Here is a 22,676-nt window from a genome sequence, read left to right as displayed (position 1 = left end):
ATATCATCCATCCAGCCATCCTTTGGCTCACTAAATCCACTCAGTCCTGGTCAAAGTGATGTGCAGCGACAGCCGGACTTGACATCTCCAGGAGCAAGGCAGGAACAAATCTTCACCATGGCACATTCAAAAGGCTAGTTAAGATCTGAAAATGCTCAAACACACACACACACACAGGGGAAGAATCCACAAACTCTGTATGGTTGACAACTCTTCCAGAAATTTAAAGCAGGCCCAAGGGCTGAAAGAAAGAGCAATGTAACCCACTAACAGTATTGCAAGTGACAAAAAAGGGCAGGTCACAAGAGCAAAACAGGAAATACAGACCACGAGAAGCAGAAATGTTAAACGGTCAAAAAGCCAGAAGGTCAAAATGAAGAGTAACCAAGCTCAGAATGAAAACCCGAATTTGTCTAACACTGTTCTGCTAGAAAATTAAAGAGTTTTTTGAAAGTCAATAGGGGAGAAAAAAAAAAAAAAAAACACGCCACGGGACGCTTTCTAACGGCAGGACAACAAATGGCAATGATTGTGAAACAATAGAAATGGCCGCAAAAATGGCCCAGCTAAATTTATAGAATTGAAACCAAATCACAAGTTGTCAGTTTAAAAATCAAACCGTAGGTTAACAAAATGATTTTATGCAAAAAACATGCACAAAGAAAACAGAAATTATAAAAATCACACTCCAACTCCTGCCTCCCTGTTTAGATCCTTAACCAGATAAACACTGAACAGTTTTTGAGTTCATCCACAAACGCGGACACGATTGATAGTGTGCCGCCATCTTAAATAGGAAACGGCCTGTGAAATCAAACCATAAGTTCTGGTCACTTTTATGGTTTACTTTCCCATAATATTTTTTCTGATTTTATATTGAGTCTTTTTGGTAATTTTTCTTGGTCGTGGGGGTTTTGACACACATAAAATTCATGACTATCCTGGATTTTTATTTAGAACATCTTTGAACACGCTTATTTTGCTTCACGTCTTTTTTCAGTGCCATTGTTGATTCTATTACCATAGCATTGCTAGCTAGGATGGCCAAAAGTGAGCCTCATTGATGTCACAGTCACAAGCTTTTTCACATCTTTTTTTTTTTTGGTGCAACGTTTTTGTTACTTTCTTTTGTTTTGTTCACACCAGAACGAGATTTTGACCATAGAATAAGGGGAGAGGCAGGTCTTCAACTCAAAAGCTTGCACTCGTGTGAACGATTTGTTTTGCGTGCACTGCTCAGATTTCTATTAAGCATTCATTTCAAAATATTTTGGCAAAAAAATTCATGCATTTTACCCGTTGTGAGCTTACAACTAACTGGATGTTTTGACCTACGGATGTTACACATGTCACATAATCCGATTTTTTCATGCGCGGTTTTAATTGTTTGCTTTGGTCCAGCGTGGGTCACCATAGACACCCATGATATCAGATAATTTGTCTCTCTCCGTTCTTCATGAATACATGAAATTGAGAATGGGGTAAGCAACTTATTAAATACCATTTTGGGTGGAGTATTCCACAACTAAAAACACAAATGATCTTTCCTACATAAAGTTGTTACTTCTAGTAAAATATTACCAGCCAATATTTTATGACACCGAAAGAAACTGAAGAATCACATCATGTGGATAAACTTTTATATTCTCTTTTCCCAGTAGTGCTGCAATCGCTGTTGAAGTAATGTGCTAAAAATTAATAACATGTGTAATTTAATAATACTATTAGCTACACTAGGTTTCCTTTTGGACTGCAGGATTCATTTTTGAGTTATCTTGTCCAAGGGCTCACATGTTAACACAAAACGCACACAAATCCCACTCCTTTGGTGGTCAAGGGCTGCCTAAAACTTTCAAATCTGCACTTTTGATCTTTGTAGAAAAAAATGGGACTTCATACTCACCAGCATAGGATCCGAGAAGTCCGGAAATTCAGGAACTAAAACCCCCACCAATGCACAGACAATGATGAAGACGGTGCAGACTCCAAGAACGATGACTGGCCAGTCAGCGATGAGCTCTGAATAACTGCAAGAAGACGGGTTTAATGAGACAAACGCAGGAACCACAACCTATAGACCTGCAAAGCCAAAACATGCTTTGGGATAAGAAATCTCTTTATTTATTTCAAAATATTCCAATATACATCAATAAATCATTCTTTAAGAAAATTAGATTCAACCATAACCACATTTATTTGGAACTCAAAACATCCACGTATCCAAAGAGCGACCCTACAAAGGCCAAAGGCAGAAGGTGGTATGGCTCTACCCAACTTTCAATTTTACAAACATACAACATATTAAAACCTGGACATTGACACAAATAGATGAACATACTGTATACAGGCTTGGTCTGTAATAGAAATGGAATCCTGCAGTTCATCTTTATATTCCTTGCTTTGTGCCCCAATAAATGCAAATTATCGCCAATATACTAATAACCCAATAGTGCTTCACACACTCAGAATATGGAACCAACGTAGGAAACATTTTAAGATGGAGAATCTTTTATCTGTGGCACCTCTGCATGAGAACCACCTTTTCAACCCTCGCAAACATATGCAGTTTTTAATGTCTGGAAAACATTTGGGATTTGAGATCTGTACATAGACAACATCTTTGCATCCTATGAACAATTACATTCTAAATTTAACTTTCCAGCAACACATTTCTTTCACGATCTTCAAATTAGAAACCTGCCCGATTTCCCTCATCTCCCACCTCCCTCTATGCTGGAAAAAATATTCATCAGTTTCAAGGACTGACTTAGACAACATCTCTGCAATCTATAAAACCATTTTACAGTCCCTCCCTTTCAAAGACCCAAGAGAACTGTGGGAAAAGGATCGAAAGGTAGCAATGCGGAGAATTCACTCGAGCTCCATATGTGAAAAGCATACAATTATTCAACTCAAAATTATATAAATCAAGCACATCTGTCTCGCTTAAAATTGTCCAAAATGTTTCCAGGGCAAGATCCAACCTGTGAACGCTGCAATCAAGTTCTAGCCTCACTGGGTCACATGTTTTGGGCCTGCGCCAAACTAACATCATTTTGGACCAAGATTTTTAAATGCCTGACAGACAGCCCTGGTGTCCCAATCCCTCCTAACACATTAACAGCTGTGTTTGGTGAACTTCCAGATGGGCTTAAAGTGGAGAAGGACACACAAACTGTAATCGCCTTTACTACACTATTGCCACGTAGACTTGTCTTGCTCAACTGGAAGAATCCTAACTCTTCCCTTTTAAGTCAATGGGTAACTGATGTTACATATTTGAAATTGGAAAAAATAAAATTCTCACTTAGAGGATCTGTGCAGAAATTCTCCCAAACCTGGCAGGATCTGATCAGTAACATTTTAGAATACGTTTTTAAAGCACTGAGGAGGCAGATTCTCCATTTTTTTTTATCTATATTTCACTTATTACTCTATTTGCTTATTTTTACTAGGTTTAAATTTTATTCTGCTGGCCATGTTCTCTTTCTCAGGGGTGGGGGTTGATTTGTTTTCAATCCTATTCTTGTAAAATTGATCTATTTGTATGGAATGTTGTGCGATTTTAATAAAATCAATAAAAAAAAAATCATGGAATTTAAAAGCAGGATGGAACATGGATACCTGCTTCTGATGCTATAGACCACGCTACTACTTTTTTGTTCAGAAATGCAGACATTGGTCCCCATTTTTGCTTTTAGTCCATGCTACACTTTTAGATTTTAGAAACCGCCCTCCAGAGCTGTACATTAATGAAAACGCCGACACAACACTGAAGTGTGGATGGGTGAAAACAGTTTTGAAGATGCAGACTTTAATCATGCTCGGATTGGTTTGTGCTTATTAAGTAGCCCTTTCATGATTGGACCCTGCGGATTATAGTTAGGAACTAGAGAGTTGCTAAGCACACAGGAGTTCCAAAATTGCTCAAAATGCCAAATAGAGTGGGGGTAACTGTCGAAGCCACAGGAAGCTGGGGGAAAAACGCAAACGTAGAATAGTAAAAGGTTATTAAAAAAATGTTCAGAAAATAAGCAAAGTTCCGAAGTGTACAAAAAATAAAACACAGAGGGCAAAGCCTTCAAAACAGACTATCCTAAAAGCAAGCCAAGTCCCAAAATGGAATCCAAATAAAGGTCATAAAAATCTAGTAAATAATAGAAAGAAGCAAAAAGACACAGAAGAACACCCCACCACAATGAACCGCAAGGGACTGTGGAGCGGAGGGCAGTCCCTAACAGTGGTGGGCAGATGGCCCCGCCTCACAGGGAACCGCCCACAAAACTCAAGGAACATGGCAGAAAAGACATAGTAGCTAAATAATCAAAGTTAACCTAACAAAATGAACATAAATGTGATTATTGAACACAAGCCGGGGAGGGGGGCACCTTGGCTGAAACATCCCAATTACAACATCTCACTGCCTTATTGGTCACCTTTTACAGACATTACCCTATTCCCCTAGTTCACCCCCGTCATTCTCTTCATGGGTTACTGACTGTAGACTGATGGACAGAAATGAGAAAATTATCCACTTAAAATGAAGTCTACAATGCAACCAAGTGTGCCGAAAGCAAAGGGGTCAGAGTACTTTCTGAATCCACTGTATATCTGCGTAAGATTTTTGAGCACGAGTTATTAACAACAACCTTCATAAGAAGAAAAATGTAAAAATTTGGTCATACCTTTTGGGGAAACGGAAAGATCTGGAAGGCCTATAAAATGAAAAGAAAAAACAAATAAACACAGTATCAGTGTGACAGCAGTCAACATTTTATACACTTCCCTCCATCCACACATCCATCAGTCCATCCACCCCCTGAAACTGCTAGCGTTTATCACAGCAATAGAGGAGTAACAGTAAGGACAGAAAGATATAAATGACAGGCACTATAGGTAGATATGACAGGTACACTATAATTAATAATTAGAGATCAGACAGAGATGGGAAAAGCAATAAACAGTTTTGTGAAGAAGTAAATACGCCCCATGAATTTTTTTTTTCTTTTTTTAAACAAATATGGACATATAAATATTTGGAAATGAAAACAGCTGCAGATTGTTGTAAGTCGCCTTGGATAAAAGCATCAGTCAGTCAAATAATAAGTAATATTTATCTCCATCTCTTTTAGGTTCTAGTAAAGCCACACCAACGCTTACAGCCACGACGCCTGCCACCCTCACTGGAGCTCCACAGTGCGCTTGTTAACGATTGAGCTCTGCATCCCCTTTCAGCTTCACCAAGCGGTCCTCCCATTTCACACCAAAACACCAAATGTGACCACGCCTCCTTTTGCCTGTCCAGGGCACCGCCCCTTCTTCAGTAGTCCATCCATCCATCCTATTGGACAGTGCGGCTGTGCACGTGGCCCTTCACGTTCTGCTCCATCCTTCATTTGCATAAAGACCCTCTCATGACATGACTTGAGCCCCATTAAGAGGTCAACGCAGGACCTTAAATGGGCAGTTCATAGTGAAAAACCCACCAATGTGACTTAACAATTCTGTTGCCAAGATGGGGCCTAAATTCCTCTACAGCGATGACAAAGACTGCTGTCCTGCTACCAGAAATGGTTGATTGCAGTCATGGGTGCTAAAGGAGGACCAGCCATGGATTAAGTTATGGGGGTGGCAATGACTATCACAAGGTGATAAAGAGTTGAGAAGGGCACAGGCTTCTCCTGCATTGAACACGCACCCCTTCAGTGCCACAAATGGTGCCCCTTTTGGTATATACCACAGACTTTAAGGAGTGCTCTCACTTTCTTTCATAAACAGCGCCCAGGTGGGTAATGGCACACACTCCGCATCATCAGAGTTTGCCAGCCGGTGGCCCCCCTTGGGTCTGCTCTCATTCACGGCACCCACTCATTATCATCATTGCTCAACTCCCTGGAACCCTATGCACTGCTTCCATCTTGAAAGTTATAAAGTCCCAAACGCAAGAAGAGGTGGGGTCCCCCATGAAGTCCCAATTGTGTCGAAGCGTATTGTTTCATTTTGTGAAGTCCATGAAATTGACATTTTTTCCACAAATGCAAAAGCAAGTGGTGAAGTGGGGGTTCGGGTAAACGGGACGGGGTTTACTTCCAGTTCTGAAAAATCCCAAAATGCTGGTACCGTACTGTTTTTTACAATTTGTTTATCTTGCGGTATTTTTATACTGACATATATGCTGAGCTCCGCTAAGTACAAACTCCTTGCCATTTAGGAGTCCACTTTACACACCGGCCCTTAGATTTATGAATACATTTGAGCGAGATTAAAATCGGGCCGACCAGAGGTTTAGAAACACATGGAGAGAACGATCGGAAGGGTCCACCACAGCTGCTCTTCGGAAAATAAATTAAATGGCGTTTCTGCGATACTACTTGTATAACTTAAACTAAACTACTTTGCGCTATTAAAAGATGGCATGATTGTCCCAGAAAATGGCTCCCACTTAATTCTCACTTCGCTCAGCACTACGCAATGTTTTCAGTTCAGTGGGTTAATTTATTAAACAAATGTTAGCGTTTCAGGTCCCTGAGTATTAAGGTACTGCTGATTTATTGTATACTCACAAGGCATGAAAGGGTTAAAGGTCCTTGCACTTTGGGAAAACTGCAACCAGATGTGGCAAAGCATTTATGGAAGAGGGGGGCGCAGAGCAGGGCAGGCACGGAGAAAGACGGAAAATCATTAGCCTTTTAAGTTGAACAAATGAAAGGAAAAAGATTATTAATAGCTCGGCATTACGCTTTAATTTTATGGCGCATTTCTGCACTAATGGTAACATTAACAGTTCAAACCTGTCACGTTTAAACCATTAACATATTTTACAAGCTGTTTCAATTAACATGAAAAAACACACAGCCGCACACACACTCGGGGCCTTGTGTTTAACTTTGTAAAAATACAATAAGTGGGACCCACTCAGCCATTCAGCTCCACGCCTGCTCAGCCATTCGCGTTTACGGGACTTCAAAAACACAAGCAAGCAAAGATTAATGGATAAATGTCACTAGATAGATAGTGCCAGTGTGCCAATGAGGAAGGACGGGCATCCTAGCGGGGATAAAAGGATGGATTCTGGCCCAGACTGGAGGCCGTAATGGATTGACTGGTACGATTGGGCATACTGGGAGCAGTTCATTCCCCCACACGACAGGTGGCAGTGTTCCTCAAAGCTGAACCCCATTAGGACTCCCGCAGGATGGCATGGGAGTTTGGGCTCCGTAAACCAACTTTCTAACATAATTATCACTCAGCAGGCAACAGCACACACTCTGCATCATCGGAGTCTGACAACCGGTAGTCCCCCTCAGGTCTACTCTCACTAACGGTCAAGGTTCCTGGGTACTGCCAGGGTAGGACTGCCCCGGTTTCCACACAACCTGGAAGCAGTTCCCGGGTGGGAGTCAAAAAGAAGCCGGCAAAATCACCTGATGGAAGCAGAGTTGGGAGGCAGAGGGCGAAACTCACCTGGAGGAGTGGAAGAAAATCGAACAACAGAAATGTGTTGCTGTGTGTGGGGCTTGGGGGCTACATGGTACCTCCTGAATGTCACAAATCGATAGACGGACAGACATGATGGGCACAAGATGACAGATATAAGAATAGACAGACATCAAAGGCACTAAATAATTAGACAGATTAGCAGCATTGCCCAGCCATACAGTATTTTTAATTTTTATAAGGGGTTTAGGTAAGAAAGCAACTATGACATGAACTGGTCCATTCATTTTCTACCGCTTAGCTGGTTTCACATCACAGAGTCAAAGACGTCAAGATGTTCCCTTTCCCCTGCCACCATCTCCAAGAGACATTCCCAAGCCAGCTGGGAGATATGACCCTCCATGAGTGTAACTTGCACATGTTTGGGTTGACTGATACAACATGGTCAGTCGTGCTCAACCTGACTCAGGTTTGGGCTACTGGAGTCTCTCCTGGTCATACACACACTTCAGAGTAAATTCTTAGGAGCACTATAGACTAATACTTGGTATGATCTCCCTTTGCTCTTCAAACACCCTAAATACTTCATGGCATGGATTCCATGAGATTCTGGAAATACTCAAAGATTCTGGTCCATGTTTAGATGATTGCATCACACAAGTTCTGCAGATTTGTCACCTTCACATTCATGCTGGGAATCCTGAGTTCCACCACATCCCAAAAGGTGTTCTACTGGACACCTGGTCAAGTTCATGAAACCAGTTTTCCTTGTGACATGGCTCATTATCATGCTGGACATAGCCAATTAGAAGTTGGGTAAACTGTGGCCACGAAGAGATGCACATGGTCAACAACAACACTGAAATTGAGCACAGCATACAAGCGATGACTGATCGGTATTAACAGGCCCAAAGTGTATCAAGAAAACATTCCCCACACCATTACACCACCATCACCAGCATGGACTGCTGACACAAGGCAGCTTGGCTCGTGGATTCATGCTGGTGGCACCTAGTCAGTCAAAATCGAGATTCCTCAGTCCAGGCTACATTTTTCCAGACTTCAGATGTCCAGGTTTGGAGAGCCTTTGCCCACTGCAGTCTCGGCTTTCTGTTCTTAACCGACTGAAGTGGAACCCGGATGTGATCTTCTGCTGTGGTAGCCCACCCACCTCAAGGGTAGATGTGTTGAGTATTCCGAGATGTTTGTCTGCTCACAACAGTTTTATGGAGTGGTTACCCGAGGAGCGGTAGTCTTTCTGTCATCTCAAACCACTCTGCAGTTCTCCTCTGACCCCTCTCATCAACAAGACATTTCTGTTCACTGAACGTGTTCGGTTTTTCTCACCATTCCAATTTGCGTGTGAACATCCGAGGAGATCATAAAAACTCAAACTGGCCTATCTGGTACCAACAATCATACCAGGGTTGAAATCACGGAGATCACAATTTGTCGAAAATCTGGTGTCTTTGGTTTGATGGATAGAACTTCCTCAGTCCTGCTCAATCCAGAGGACTGGAGATTCTCCAGGTTGCCTTCAGTTCAAAGCAAGAAGCAAACCCTGGAGGGGTTGCCAGGACCTCTGACCGACGGACCTTATTTAATGTGTCAGCTGCAAACCGCGCGGTTTGACAAGGCCTAAATCAAGTCACGTTCTCACCTGTCAGTGGGGCTAAAGCTCGGCTCCCTGTGGACCTGCTGACATGCAGCCAATGGCTTACAGATGGAGGCTGATGACTTCATTACAGCACATCTGCTGACAGTCCAGGCACAACAAGCAGAGCGTTTGAAGAGATGCGCATTCTCTTTAGCAACACACACACACGTCTGACTCTTTGTTAAAATGTGGACAAGATTTAAGACACTTATCTTTGCCCCCTTGCCATAGTTTAGAATCTGAAACCTGCAACGTGTGTTTAAATGCAGTTACGGCAGTAACCATGCCAAGCGGCGTGGCAAACGTCTTGGCTTTACAATTTAAATAAAATGGGGCCCACTTCATATTAATTACACACAAGCCTTAAGATGGGAACAAGACATGTGGAATCTTCTACAAAATATCATTATCTGGAGTGCGCAAAGATGTCAAGATGGCAATGCTGGGGTGCCAGCACACAAGTGTCCATCTTTGGTCGTTTTATCCTTAACTGCAGACACGTTCAGTCTTAAAGGAAGCAGTAATAGTAACAATGTAGGACAAAACTGGTGGCCATTTTTGAACAATGCTGCACATCCGCTCGGAAGACGTTCAAGCGAAGATTTATTCAAAAGAAGCATGTCGAGGAACGCGACTGGGGCTCCTTCACATCACCATCTCGCGGTGGCACCATGAAACCTAATTCTTCTGCGTATCTGATAGAGGGGTTTCTGTTTGTTAGAATATTTCTTGGGCCTCTTGTGAAAGCGAAATTTCCATCTTGTGTTGACCTGAAACTTTTGCCAAAGCATTTTTTATAAGGAATATGCCATTTTCCCTGAAGACCTTGTTCGCCGAATATTTTTCAGGAAACTTTCAATGCAGCCAACTTAGGTATTCTTTTTAATTATTATTTTCCCCTCCCAAGAACCCCATGATGCTTTGCGAGTCTAGCATGACATCACAGAGCTGTAAGTAGCCACGTGCACAACTTTCACGAATGCCTACTGGAGGATCATTGGTGGGTCGCAAGCACACAAGAACAAACAAAAACGCCATTTCAGCTACTAAGGCGCACTGAAACCATCCACCAAAGCAGTTGACAGTGCTGTCCGATATTTACTCCCCAGTCTCTAACCTCACTCGTTTCCTGAACTCACGGCTGTTACAACCTCTAGGGATCTTCGATTGCTGTAAGTGGGTCATCCGTGGACTTAAAAAGGTAAATAAAATGAGTCCCGGAGCAGAAAAGATTGAGAAACACTGCCAGATTTCCATCCCACTTTTGCAGAGCCAGTCAATCCATTAGGCGGCACTGGTGGGCACCGTCATCTGAAAGTTCAGGAACGCGTGCTCTGCAGCAGCAAACAACCAATCAGCTTGAACCAAATATTCTGGGTAATATCCATTCATCCATCCATTTCCCAACCTTTTGAATCCAAACACAGGGTCACGGGGGGTCTGCTGGAGCAAATCCCAGCCAACACAGGGCACAAGGCAGGAACCAATCCCGGGCAGGGTGCCAATCCACCGCAGGACACACACACACACACACACACACAAACACACCCACACACTAGGGCCAATTTAGAATCGCCAATCCACCTAACCAGCATGTCTTTGGACTGTGGGAGGAAACCGGAGCGCCCGGAGGAAACCCACGCAGACACGGGGAGAACATGCAAACTCCACGCAGGGAGGACCCGGGAAGCAAACCGTGCCGCCCTCTGGGTAATATTTTAAAACAAATTCGTTCACTTATTACACACCATTCACAATCCTTACAGAAAGATGTGACTTTGAAGACACTAATACACTGACTGAAGATCACATTTTCACAACAACATTTGTTTCTATAGCACATTTTCATACAAATAATGTAGCTCAAAGTGCTTTACATGATGAAGAAAGAGAAAAAAAGACAAAGAATTAAAATAAGACAATACGATTCATTTTTTTTTTTTTTGGTAATATATAGTACTGTGCAAAAGTTTTGGGCAGGTGTGAAAAAATGCTGTAAACAAAGAATGCTTTCAGAAATATAAATAATGATTGTTTATTGTTATCAATTTACAAAATGCAAAGTGAGCGAACAAAAGAAAAATCTAAATCAAATCAATATTTGGTGTTCCTACCTTTTACCTTCAAACCAGCATCAATTCTTATAGGTCCACTTGCACAAAGTCAGGGATTTTGTAGGATTCTAGTCAGGTGTCTGATCAACCAATTCTACCAAACAGGTGCTAATGATCATCAATGTCACACGTAGGTTGAAACACAGTCATGAACTGAAACAGAAACAGCTGTGTAGGAGGCTTCAAACTGGGTGAGGAACAGCCAAACTCTGCTACCAAGGTGAGGTTGTGAAGACAGTTTCATGTCATGGCAAGATTGAGCACAGCAACAAGACACAAGGTAGTTCTACTGCATCAGCAAGGTCTCTCCCAGACAAAGATGTCAAAGCAGACTGGGGTTTCAAGATGTGCTGTTCAAGCTCTTTTGAAGAAGCACAAAGAAACGGGCAACGTTGAGGATCGTAGACGCAGTGATCGGCCAAGGAAACTTAGTGTAGTAGATGAAAGACACATCAAGCTTATTACCCTTCGAAATCGGAAGATGTCCAGCAGTGCCATCAGCTCAGAACTGGCAGAAATCAGTGGGACACAGGTACACCCATCTACTGTCTGGAGAAGTCTGGCCAGAAGTGGTCTTCATGGAAGAGTTGCAGCCAAAAAGCCATACCTCCGACGTGGAAACCAGGCCAAGCGACTCAAGTATGCACGAAAACATAGGAACTGGGGTGCAGAAAAATGGCAGCAGGTGCTTTGGACTGAGGAGTCAAAATTTGAAATATTTGGCTGTAGCAGAAGGCAGTTTGTTTGTTGAAGGGCTGAAGAGCAGTACAATAATGAGTGTCTGCAGGCAACAGTGAAGCATGGTGGAGGTTCCTTGAACATTTGGGGCTGCATTTCTGCAAATGGAGTTGGAGATTTGGTCAGGATTAATGGTGTTCTCAATGCTGAGAAATACAGGCAGATACTTATCCATCATGCAATACCATCAGGGAGGCGTATGATTGGCCCCAAATTTATTCAGCAGCAGGACAACGACTCTAAACATACAGCCAAAGTCATTAAGAACTATCATCAGCGTAAAGAAGAACAAGAAGTCCTGGAAGTGATGGTATGGCCCCCACAGAGCCCTGATCTCAACATCATCGAGTGTGTCTGGGATTACATGAAGAGACAGAAGGATGTGAGGAAGCCGACATCCACAGAAGATCTGGGGTTAGTTCTCCAAGATGTTTGGAACAACCTACCAGCCGAGTTCCTCCAAAAACTGTGTGCAAGTGTACAAGAATTGATGCAGTTTTGAAGGCAACGGGTGGTCACACCAAATATTGATTTGATTCAGATTTCTCTTTTGTTCATTCACTGCATTTTGTTGATTGATGAAAATAAATGATTAACACTTCCATTTTTGAAAGCATTCTTTGTTTACAGCATTTTTTCACACCTGCCTAAAACTTTTGCACAGTACTGTATTTAGAAAAAACTTTTTTTTGGATTCAAAATCCATACTGTAAAGAGTATCATTCACTCCTACCAGGTTTCCACAAACAGCCCTTTGGCGTGAACAACAGCTTACCCGTTTCCACCATGAATGCAGTTCCCCTTAGTCACCACTAGGTGTCTTCAAGTGCACCTTTCACTGTTTAATTCAGAATTTTAAAAACCGCACTAGATGGGCCAGATCTTTAAATTGTCATAGAAGGTGTGACAGTGTGGCAGAGACGCACTCTGGTAAGATGCCACTAACTCAGTCCTCTTTACATGTATATAGGCCCTTTCTTACCAAGCCTGAGAGACGCAATTACAGTAATATGGGACAGTGAACACCATAAGAAAGAGCGAAGGTCTGACGATTGCAAATCTCTTATTGGAGGGCTGTGTGTCTTTGGTTCCGATTTGTACGCGAAAAATGGATGGCGAGCATTGACTGCAGGTGGTACACTACGGATCTGGAATACACAAACCCAGACATTAACACTCAAGATGTCAAAGGCAGACGTGAAGGCTTGGAGCATCAGGGAAGACCTCGTGAGCCGATATGGCCTTTTTCTCAAAACATTTTCCACTGTGTTTTTGGGGGGGTTGAGTGGAACCGGTGGTACTTGAGACAAATTCAAGGCCCCCTTCGTTTGATCTCTTCGATATACGGGTATTTAAAAGGTGCTGTCAAGAGCACAGTTTAAGACATGGCTCCACTCAAACATATCTTCTTACCAAACCTGTCGCTCGATGTGATTAATCATCGGTAAAGAAACCACTCCTTGTTTCATGGATTAGAAGGCATTTAACCCCCGACAACTCATCCTGCCCTCAGGAGATACGCCTCTTTGTGTACATACAGGGCTCAGAGTGACAAATCATCATCGTTCTGTCACCTGCTGGACAACGGAGTGTGGAGAATGCCCACTGGGATGTATCTGGATACGCACAGAGTGTCATCCTTGTATGATTTATAGGCCCTGCAGCAATCAAGAAGTGAGCCATCCCAGGTTGATTCATTTGATGATCAGGAGACACTGCTCAAAAAAAAAAACAAAAAAACGCATATGTCCTCATCGGGGCACCCCCTTCACAGCTTTAAAATGAAGGATGGCGCTCAGGGTTGACTTTATTCCCACGACCCCTGCTGTTACACCAAAAGTGCAGAACAAACTGGCTGATCTCCCCTCCTAGTGCCAGACAATACGAAAAAATAAAGACTGGTAGATGTGTTTAAGTTGGCACGCCAGATTTCGATGGGGTGGCCTGGTCACTATGAGCAATTTGCAAGTACTTCCCTTAACCCAAGTGGCTTCTTTGTTGTGTTCAGCTGATTGGCATCTGGTGGTTTTCTCAGAATGAGTGGGACACCCAGTGACAGACTGGCACGCCACCTTGGTCGATTTCTTGCACCATGCCAGCACTGGGACCCAGATTTTGAAAAAAGTGTGAAGCAGTTTCATTGACTGTGCCACTAACCAAACTACACGGTGCTGTGAAAAAGTATTTGCCCCCTTTCAGGTATCCTCTTTTTGTAGATTCCCAGAGTGCTCTGGAGCAGGTTTTCATTCCATTCAACTCTCCCTCAACCCTGACTGGTCTCCCAGTCCGTCATGGTGCCTCCACCATGCTTCACAGTTGGAGTGGCATTGTGCAGGTAATGAGTGGTGCCTGGTTTTCTCCACAGAGGACACCAATCTCGGAGAGTCTTTTAGGAGATCTTTTATCACAACTCTAAGGAGGCATCCCTGTGTCATTTACTGTTCAACTGTCAGTCTGGCCACTGTGCCATAAAATACAGATGATTGGTGGAGTGATTGATTCTATTGGAGAAATTCCAATAGAACAACCATCTCCACACAGGTAGTCCAGAGTTGAACCCGAGAGACCATCAGGTTCTTGGTCAGCTCTCCAACCAAGGCCCTTCTCCCATGATTACCAAGTATGGCCAGTTCTAGGGAGGGTCGAGCTTCTTCCAATGTTATTATGAAGGACATTCTGCTCTTGGGGACACTCAATGCTGCGCATATTTTGGTAGCCTTCCCCAGAATCGTACCCTGACACAATCCCATCTCTCAGTTCCTTTGACATCATGGTTTGGATTTTGTTTAGCTGTGGGACCTCCTGTAGATAGGAGTGTGCCTGTCCTAATCATGACCTGAACTCAACACAGATGGACTCCAAACATCTCAATGATCCATAGGAAGAGAGCCAACACATCAAGTGCCATAGCAAAGGGTCTGTGCCAATGGGATATTTCAGTTTTGAATTAATACATACATACAAACTCCAAAAATGTTGTTTTCGATTTGTCATTCTGGGGTATTCAGCGTTCAACATATCAAAATGTATAAAAAATAGAAGAAGGGGTCTGGATCTGTACTTTCTGTCATAGGAGTTACGATGCTAGGGTGAGTTGTGAGGTATGATATTAGAACACATTATAGTTCTGTACGACCTGAGCAGCTCCTGATCATCTGAATTTACAGCTCTTTACCTTTATGCCCTCCGACAGATGCCAACACACCCAGAGCCTGTTCACATCTTGTGCCGGACGCTGCTGCCACAAGCCTCGGACCCTGAGTTCTGGTTGGACGGGTGGCTGTTAGACAGTAGCTCAGCTCTAGCAGTTTCTCTGTATGTCTTAATAATACTGAAGTCAGACAAATTTACAGTGAGTACAATGCTCCAAGAAAATCAACCCAGAAATTAGAGATCTCCACGTTAAGTTATACCAGGCCAGACCCTTCTAATGAAATAACTAGACTGCTGGACCGGACTCCTCTGTGGGTGTATAGCGTATTTGTAGAGGATCACCAAGTGGTGTGCCACTCCATGGATTTTAATTTTTTTTTGCTTTTCTAAATGTAGTGCAGCTGCTCTACCCGTGTGTTTTGTCTATTTCACTAAGACCCACCGCAAAGTGAGAATCCCACAGGGGTGCGGCTGCAATCCAATTTGCAAGAATGGCTGCCATCTGCTTTGCCACTGGCTCCTTACCGGGTGATCCATTAAGCTCCTCGATGCAGGAGCTAATGGTGGAGTCCACCAGTCGCCTCAGAGATGACTTCATTCATTTCTGGGTTATAGATACCCGAAGACAAACATGCTATCATGTGGCAGGCAGCTGTCCCACTGGCATTTCTCGAGTGAAAAACAATACGATTGTGAGGCTTTCGTCCGCTTCCTCCTAGTCAGAGTTGTCACTGCAGCTTTAACCGTATGACTGACAGTTTACGGGAGTTAAGGTGGAAATGTTACAGCCAAATTAGAGAGTTTATTGCTTTATTTAACCTCCTTTGCTTAATTTGACTGACAATCTCCTAAGGCTTCAGGGAGCCAAGATGGCGACAACAGTCGAATATTATTCAGCGGGTCTATGTGAAATGGTGGGCATTGTCACATAAGTCGACACGTGACAACACAGCAGTTCAAAGAAGCAGAGACAAATTTTCAAATTTAGTCCGGAAAGCAGAACTGCTTGGTCCAAGTAGCTATTCTTCACTATTGGTGCTAAAGCGGCCTCTTCTGAATTTATTTATTAACTTGCACTCCTGTTAGCTATTTTTTCAAGTTTGCATTGCCACTTTTCTCCACTTCGTTGGAGTTTTTCCTACTCGCTTGCACCCTGTGCTGGCTGGGATTGGCTCCAGCAGAACCGCCGTGACCCTGTGTTAGGATATAGCGGGTCGGGAAATGACTGACTGACGTTGGTTCTTTAGGAGCTTGTTAACGCTAGGCATGCACTCGCATCTGCTCAGCTTAGGACGAGTGAACTAAGCAAATTCTTGTGGACTACTTGTGTCTCCCGACCTCACCCCCCACCCCGGCAAGTAGATTTTATTTTGGCCTCCCAGGCACCACGTAATTTAGGTGACTCAGAGGCACATTATGTAGCACATTACATTTTCTTTTTTTACGTGACAGAGCAATAGAATTAGTCACGTTTTTCGGATAACTTTTTTAATGAGTTTTCCATATCACTTGTTTCAAGTTTTTTTGAGTCACTGATTTTTATTTCTGACATCCATTTGAGGGATTCTCCATTGTTTTGATGGTTAATTTTTTGGACCGTTTCGTTCATTACTTTTCTCTTTTTTCATGCTCGCCTGCATTTTGAGCTCTGGTTGCGATTTGATGCGAGGGATTAAAAGATTGCCCAGGAAATCACATTTTCATCCATGTTAAAAAATCCTAAACCTTATTAAATTTCTCCTTCAATCTCCTTTATAAACAGTTTTTGGTTATTAACTTCCTAGGTCTTGTTTTTTGACCAAATTTGTGTCTCATTTTGGCTCGGACACTCTTACTTTCCGATTTCCCAGATTTGATCCTTTATAGACTCATTTATTCTCCAGAATGAGCTCTAAGGCAGAACACAGGGAAACTGTTTAAGATATACAGGGTCAATAGTCAACAGTCGCACTCCATGGCTCGTGGAAGTTTTTTTTGGTCCTTCAATCAATTGGATAAGGCAGTTGTTTCTATGCTCACCTAAACCAATAAGTTTAAACCCAGGAGTGGACCACAATGACATAGACAGATGTTTACAGGTCTACATATAGTCCATAGGAAGTACTGGGGTAAGTGGATCAGCTACCCCACTTGATAGTCAGGGTTACAACTTGTACAGGTAGGCCCGGTGGGTAGAAGGTTTGCTTTATGTTCCCTTTGTCAAATGCAAGTGCGCAGGGAGCATCTAAACGGTCCGACCGATGCAAAAACACAGGCAGCTGGGAAGGGAACAAAAAAGAACACTAACCACCTATTCCGCTTCCCTTACAGGACAGAGCTGGCTCTTAGTGTGTCCCCTACAGATTTCTTTGGTATCTGTCTGTGTCTTGACCTCTCCCGCCCGGCACTTCCTTTCTCGAGTGCATTCCCACTAAATCTGTCTGTCAGACTGTCATTTCAAGTCTCCTGTCCACTTTTTCAGTACCACCAGTGGTAGACCAGCGGCAGTTACCCGCTGTCGAAAACACTGAATTGAGTTTGTCATGACTCGATCCAATGTTGCGTATTTGTAATGTTTTAGTTTTGTTCAACGTCTTGAAGTTCATTTTGGGTCCTCAAAACGCTGCCATTTTGATTCACATTGTTTAGGTCGACTTTCTGCGTTTCTAGGCCTCTGAGGTCATGAGTATGGATGTGGCACGACAATAGGATGGCTTTTGAGTTAATTTTCTGCAGATACTAGAAAACCCTTTAAGAAGTAAAAATGACAAACTACCTTGCGAACTCTCATCTCGTATGATACTTTCAGCTTTGACCCATTTTGTGTTCTTGGCATCAATTCCTGGCTCTCGTTTTAGACTTCGGCATCATTTTATCATCAACCTTTTATTTGTTTTGTGTTCTTATGTGCATCTTATGGACAGGCTTTAGAGCTTATTTGGCAGTGCTCTGACAGACCGTTATGTTTGAGAATACATCCTGTCTTTGAAGGAGACTCCCAGCGTGCCTCCTATGCCTTTACTCAGTAGGCCTTGTGCGTCTCCACCTGTCTTGCCTGGTCCATCCTCTGTCAATCACATCACCAAAGCCAAAACTGACCAAGCCAAAACTGACCAATCCGACACAAGCCAAAACTGACCAATCCGACACAAGCCAAAACTGACCAATCCGACAAGCCAAAACTGACCAATCCGACAAGCCAAAACTGACCCAATTGTTAAGAGGGACTGGACTCTCACAGACACACTCACACATACGGTGGCATTTTATTACACAGATTTTTTATTTATTTATTTTTTTAAAGGGGTGTTTTCCAACCAGATTTTTTTTTTAAAAAGTACAAGACCCTTGCAAAACAAGTAAACTGGAAAACACCCGGCAATTAAAAGCTACAAATTATAGGCCAGCATTCTCAGGCCTGAGGCAATGGAAATGAGTGCTACATACCATTTAATTTTTTTTTGTGTGTGATTAAATGTTTATTAAAACAAAACGGCAACAACGAAGAGAAAACAACAAATATACTAAACAGTAATGAATGGTTACAAGGGAAGATCATAAAATTAGATAAAAGAAGCCCCCTACTTCTGCCCACACCATCCCAGTATAGGAGGAAGTGAACACAGCAGAGCCACTCAATGAGAGAGATGCTGCCCACACAATCACCCCGGGGGCATAGAAATTTGGGGGCAATTGAGGGCTGGGTGATTACAAGCCATCCGGTATCGGACCAGCCGCACCCCCTGAATGCCATTTAGTAACGTCGGGACCAGAAAAGCCACGAAAACCTAGCAGCTGAGAGTTTAACAAGGACAAGACTGAAGGAAAGAAAACAGATTTCCAGCACAAGAAAGAAAGAGTCCGGAGATTTCCAGCGAGAGCTGCGGGGATCACAGAGAGAGGGAAGAACAGCCTCTGCTGGATGAACATTTAATTCTGAACTGCTTAAAGAAAAACATCGTGTGGTGGGGACGGCGAAGTGCTGTATCAGTGCTGACTCCCAACCTCTCCATCTCTCAGACATCCAGAGATAAATGTGTTTATGTAGGATGGATGGAACAATGGCTGCACATCGTGCTTAGTGTTTTGGTGTTTATCACAAACTACTGAGAGAAAAAAAGATTTAAATGGGTAAAACATGAAACATTTTGACCTATCACGACATCTACAGTTTCCTTATTTTTCTTGAATCGCTCAACTGATTCCTGATCTGAAGATTTTCTGCGTACAATCTGACGGAGGACTCGGTGCGACCTCTGTAACAGACTGACGGACGGCCCACTCAGGGCTGATGCAACGCGGGAGCAGGGGGCGAGCGGGAGCGGGAGCTGGGGGCGAGCGGGAGCGAGAGCGGGAGCTGGGGGCGAGCGGGAGCGAGAGCGGGAGCTGGGGGCGAGCGGGAGCGAGAGCGGGAGCTGGGGCGAGCGGGAGCGAGAGCGGGACCTGGGGGCGAGGGCGGGACCTGGGGGCGAGAGCGGGACCTGGGGGCGAGAGCGTGAGCGAGCGAGAGCGGGACCTGGGGCGAGAGCGAGCGAGAGCGGGACCTGGGGGCGAGCGCGAGCGAGAGCGGGACCTGGGGGCGAGCGCGAGCGAGAGCGGGACCTGGGGGCGAGCGCGAGCGAGAGCGGGACCTGGGGGCGAGAGCGGGACCTGGGGGCGAGAGCGGGACCTGGGGGCGAGCGAGCGAGAGGGACCTGAGGGCGAGAGCGGGACCTGGGGGCAGGAGCGGGAGCTGGGGGCTCTTGCTCACCAGCCCCCAGCAAGCGGGAGCAGGAGCTGGGGGCGGGCGAGCGAGAGCGAGAGCGGGAGCTGGGGGCGGGCAAGAGCGCGGGACCTGGGGGGGAGCGGGACCTGGGAGCGAGAGCGAGAGCTGGGGGTGGGCGAGCGAGAGCGAGAGCTGGGGGCGGGCGAGCGAGAGCGAGAGCTGGGGGCGGGCGAGCGAGAGCGAGAGCTGGGGGCGGGGCGAGCGAGAGCAAGAGCTGGGGGCGGGCGAGCGAGAGCAAGAGCTGGGGGCGGGCGAGCGAGAGCAAGAGCTGGGGGCGGGCGAGCGAGAGCAAGAGCTGGGGGCGGGCGAGCGAGAGCAAGAGCTGGGGGCGGGCGAGCGAGAGCAAGAGCTGGGGGCGGGCGAGCGTGTGATGGAGGAATAGGGCAGGAGATCAGGTAGAGCAAGCAGTGAGTTAGTGGAAGATCAAGCACAGAATGAGCTAGAGAGTGTGGTGGGGGGAAAGCAAGTGGGACAGTAGGAAGTGAGTGAAGAATGGGGGAGTGAAAGCAAACAGACTGGCAAGAGAGGGGGAAAAACCACTGAAAGAGCAGGAGAGATTGGGAGAAGTTCAATTCATAATAAAATCAAAAGTCCCCACAAACTGAAATGGAGGCTGTCCTGCAGTGTGTTTTAAAATTTGCTTAGGGACTTCTGTATCCCTGTCAACACATCAATTCTGTGTTTGCATCCAAAACTGAACTCAAGAAGGTATGAGCAAACAGTATAGGTAGAAACAGAAATCGTGTATCCTTCTTTAAGAATACAATCATAAGCCTTTTGTCTACTGAAATATTTCCCAGTGTAGTAGTAATAATATTGTCACCTGGACAGAGTAGATCGAAACTCTTATTTGTGTGTCAGACCAACGCTGCTCTCATGCCGTGATAACAAGAACCCTAGTCTCCGTCCGCCAGTTCCTTCTTATATCTAATGAATATTTATCTCCATGTTCTTGTAGGCTGGAGGCGCTGCCATTTCTTGCAATCGCTTTTCTTTAATAGGTGATTTGAGGTCATCGAGTAACACCACTACGCTCCCTCATTAGACGCAATAAGCTTTCCGGGAATCCGCACCTTGGGTCTCTCATGATGCCATCAATACAGTCCCTGTGCCTCCTCTCGTTATATCAGAAAACTCCTAAACATTCCAAGTCTGTTTTTATTATTATTAGTATTATGGATGCATAATTTAAAAAACATCTATCAGGTTGTTATTTAGAGAAAAAAAAAAGAAACTAAAAGGAGAAGATTCCTCTTTGTAATGACAAATGTTTTTAAAAGTAGAAAAGCTAAGGGGCCAACTGTCATGAGCAACTCCAAGGGGACTCGGCTCATTAGAAGCCAAGAGCTCCAGAGAGCATGGGAACCGGCAATTAAAATGGCACTGTTTGTCCCTGCCAGTCTCCACAGTACAGCTGAAAGGTCAAGAGATCAACGGTGTAGGAATGGCATGCAGTAAACAGGTCATTCCGAAGTCTTCAATTTGGGAGCTGTCAATGGCACACATTCCAGATCAGCGCGAGGACTCTGCTTTAGTCGCGCGAGATGTTCAAACAAGTTAGGGGGCTACCAGCCCAGCATGTGCCAAACGAAAAACGGCCCACAAAAAGGCACTCACTTCACTTTTCAAGGTGGAGTGAAATTCCACATGCGTCAAGTTAGCTTGTGTTTAGAACATTACCCAGAATGCAAAGCAGACAAGTGATGCGACTATATACTGGAAGTACACACAGAAGTGTACAACTATGCGAGAACACAGAACTTCTCCACACGCTGCAAATCAGAAATTTAAGAGCCCTTCTACAGTTATTGGGTTATAAAATGCACTAATTGTTAAAGTAGCACTGGGGTGCTGCCAAGTTGAATGGACTGACCGGTCGAGGAATCGTTAAGACAGACCAGAAGACTAAGGAATCGTTAAGTTAGCCAGAAGACTAAGACGTCATCAAAAACAAATCACAAAACATACCCACCGGGCAAAGCATACAAAAATAAGCTTCTCTACACATGATTATTAAATTTCACTTTCATAAGCTTAAATGCCCATCTAGAACTATCCATACTTGTAAAGGGCTAAGCATGGTGTCCGTCTGTCATGTGATTAACTTGTGAATCACTGGGGTGAGAGGCTCAAGTCAGGTCAGGTCAGGTCAGGTTGGGGAGCGGGCACTGGTACAGCACACCCACCACACAATGAAACCGCTCGGGACTCTGGTTGGCAAAGGCAGACACATGGTCCAGTCCCACCCTCCGGAAAGGACCCTCTATCTGCCGCAGCCAGGTGTTACGTGGGTGTCCCCTTGGCCTGGTCCAGCCACTCGGGTCCTCAACAATGAGTGTCCTGTGAGCCGGATCACCCTCGGGGGAATTGCACCGTAACTGACGCTCCCTCACAATGCTGGTCATGTGCCTCATTCAGGACTTGGGTCCCGCTGGTTTGACTTTATGTCAAATTAGTGGTTGCTCACAAAGGATTCCTAGAAGAGTCCAGTCTTCATCTCTGGTTACTGGACAGCACCCATGTCTCGCAACCAAAGAGCAACATGGGAAGCACCGGGACTCTAAAGACTTTGGGTAATGACCAAAAGAACAAGACCACGGGGACCTGGGCAGCAGAAACGAGCTCAGCCTTAGGAGCTCATCGAAAGGAGCCAGCTGAGGTGGTCCGGGTATCTGATTATATCTCCTGGCTGACCTGGAACGCCATGGTACCACCCCCCAAGGAGTCAGAGGAGATGGCAGTGCAAAGGGATGCTTGGGGGTCTTTACTCAGACTGCTGCCCCAGTGACCAGGACTCGGATAAGCAGAAGAAAATGGATGGAGGCTTCATCTA

The 22,676-nt window shown here is 44.5% G+C and overlaps 2 protein-coding genes across 2 annotated transcripts in view; both read right to left on the bottom strand.

The window, feature by feature from the left end:
* The window catches only part of brox (BRO1 domain and CAAX motif containing), a 445,085-nt gene that overhangs the window by 139,093 nt on the left and 283,316 nt on the right, over window positions 1-22,676 (bottom strand). The window lies entirely within an intron of this gene.
* disp1 (dispatched homolog 1 (Drosophila)) overlaps window positions 1-22,676 on the bottom strand; it is a 159,196-nt gene that overhangs the window by 25,595 nt on the left and 110,925 nt on the right. The window contains 2 exon segments of the mRNA XM_028821042.2: window positions 1,904-2,027; window positions 4,686-4,715. Coding sequence (XP_028676875.2) covers window positions 1,904-2,027; window positions 4,686-4,715 — 154 coding nt within the window.

Source organism: Erpetoichthys calabaricus, chromosome 15 (assembly GCF_900747795.2).
Source record: "Erpetoichthys calabaricus chromosome 15, fErpCal1.3, whole genome shotgun sequence".
Classification (NCBI taxonomy): Eukaryota; Metazoa; Chordata; class Cladistia; order Polypteriformes; family Polypteridae; genus Erpetoichthys; species Erpetoichthys calabaricus.
This window is presented reverse-complemented; position numbering and strand designations above follow the sequence as displayed.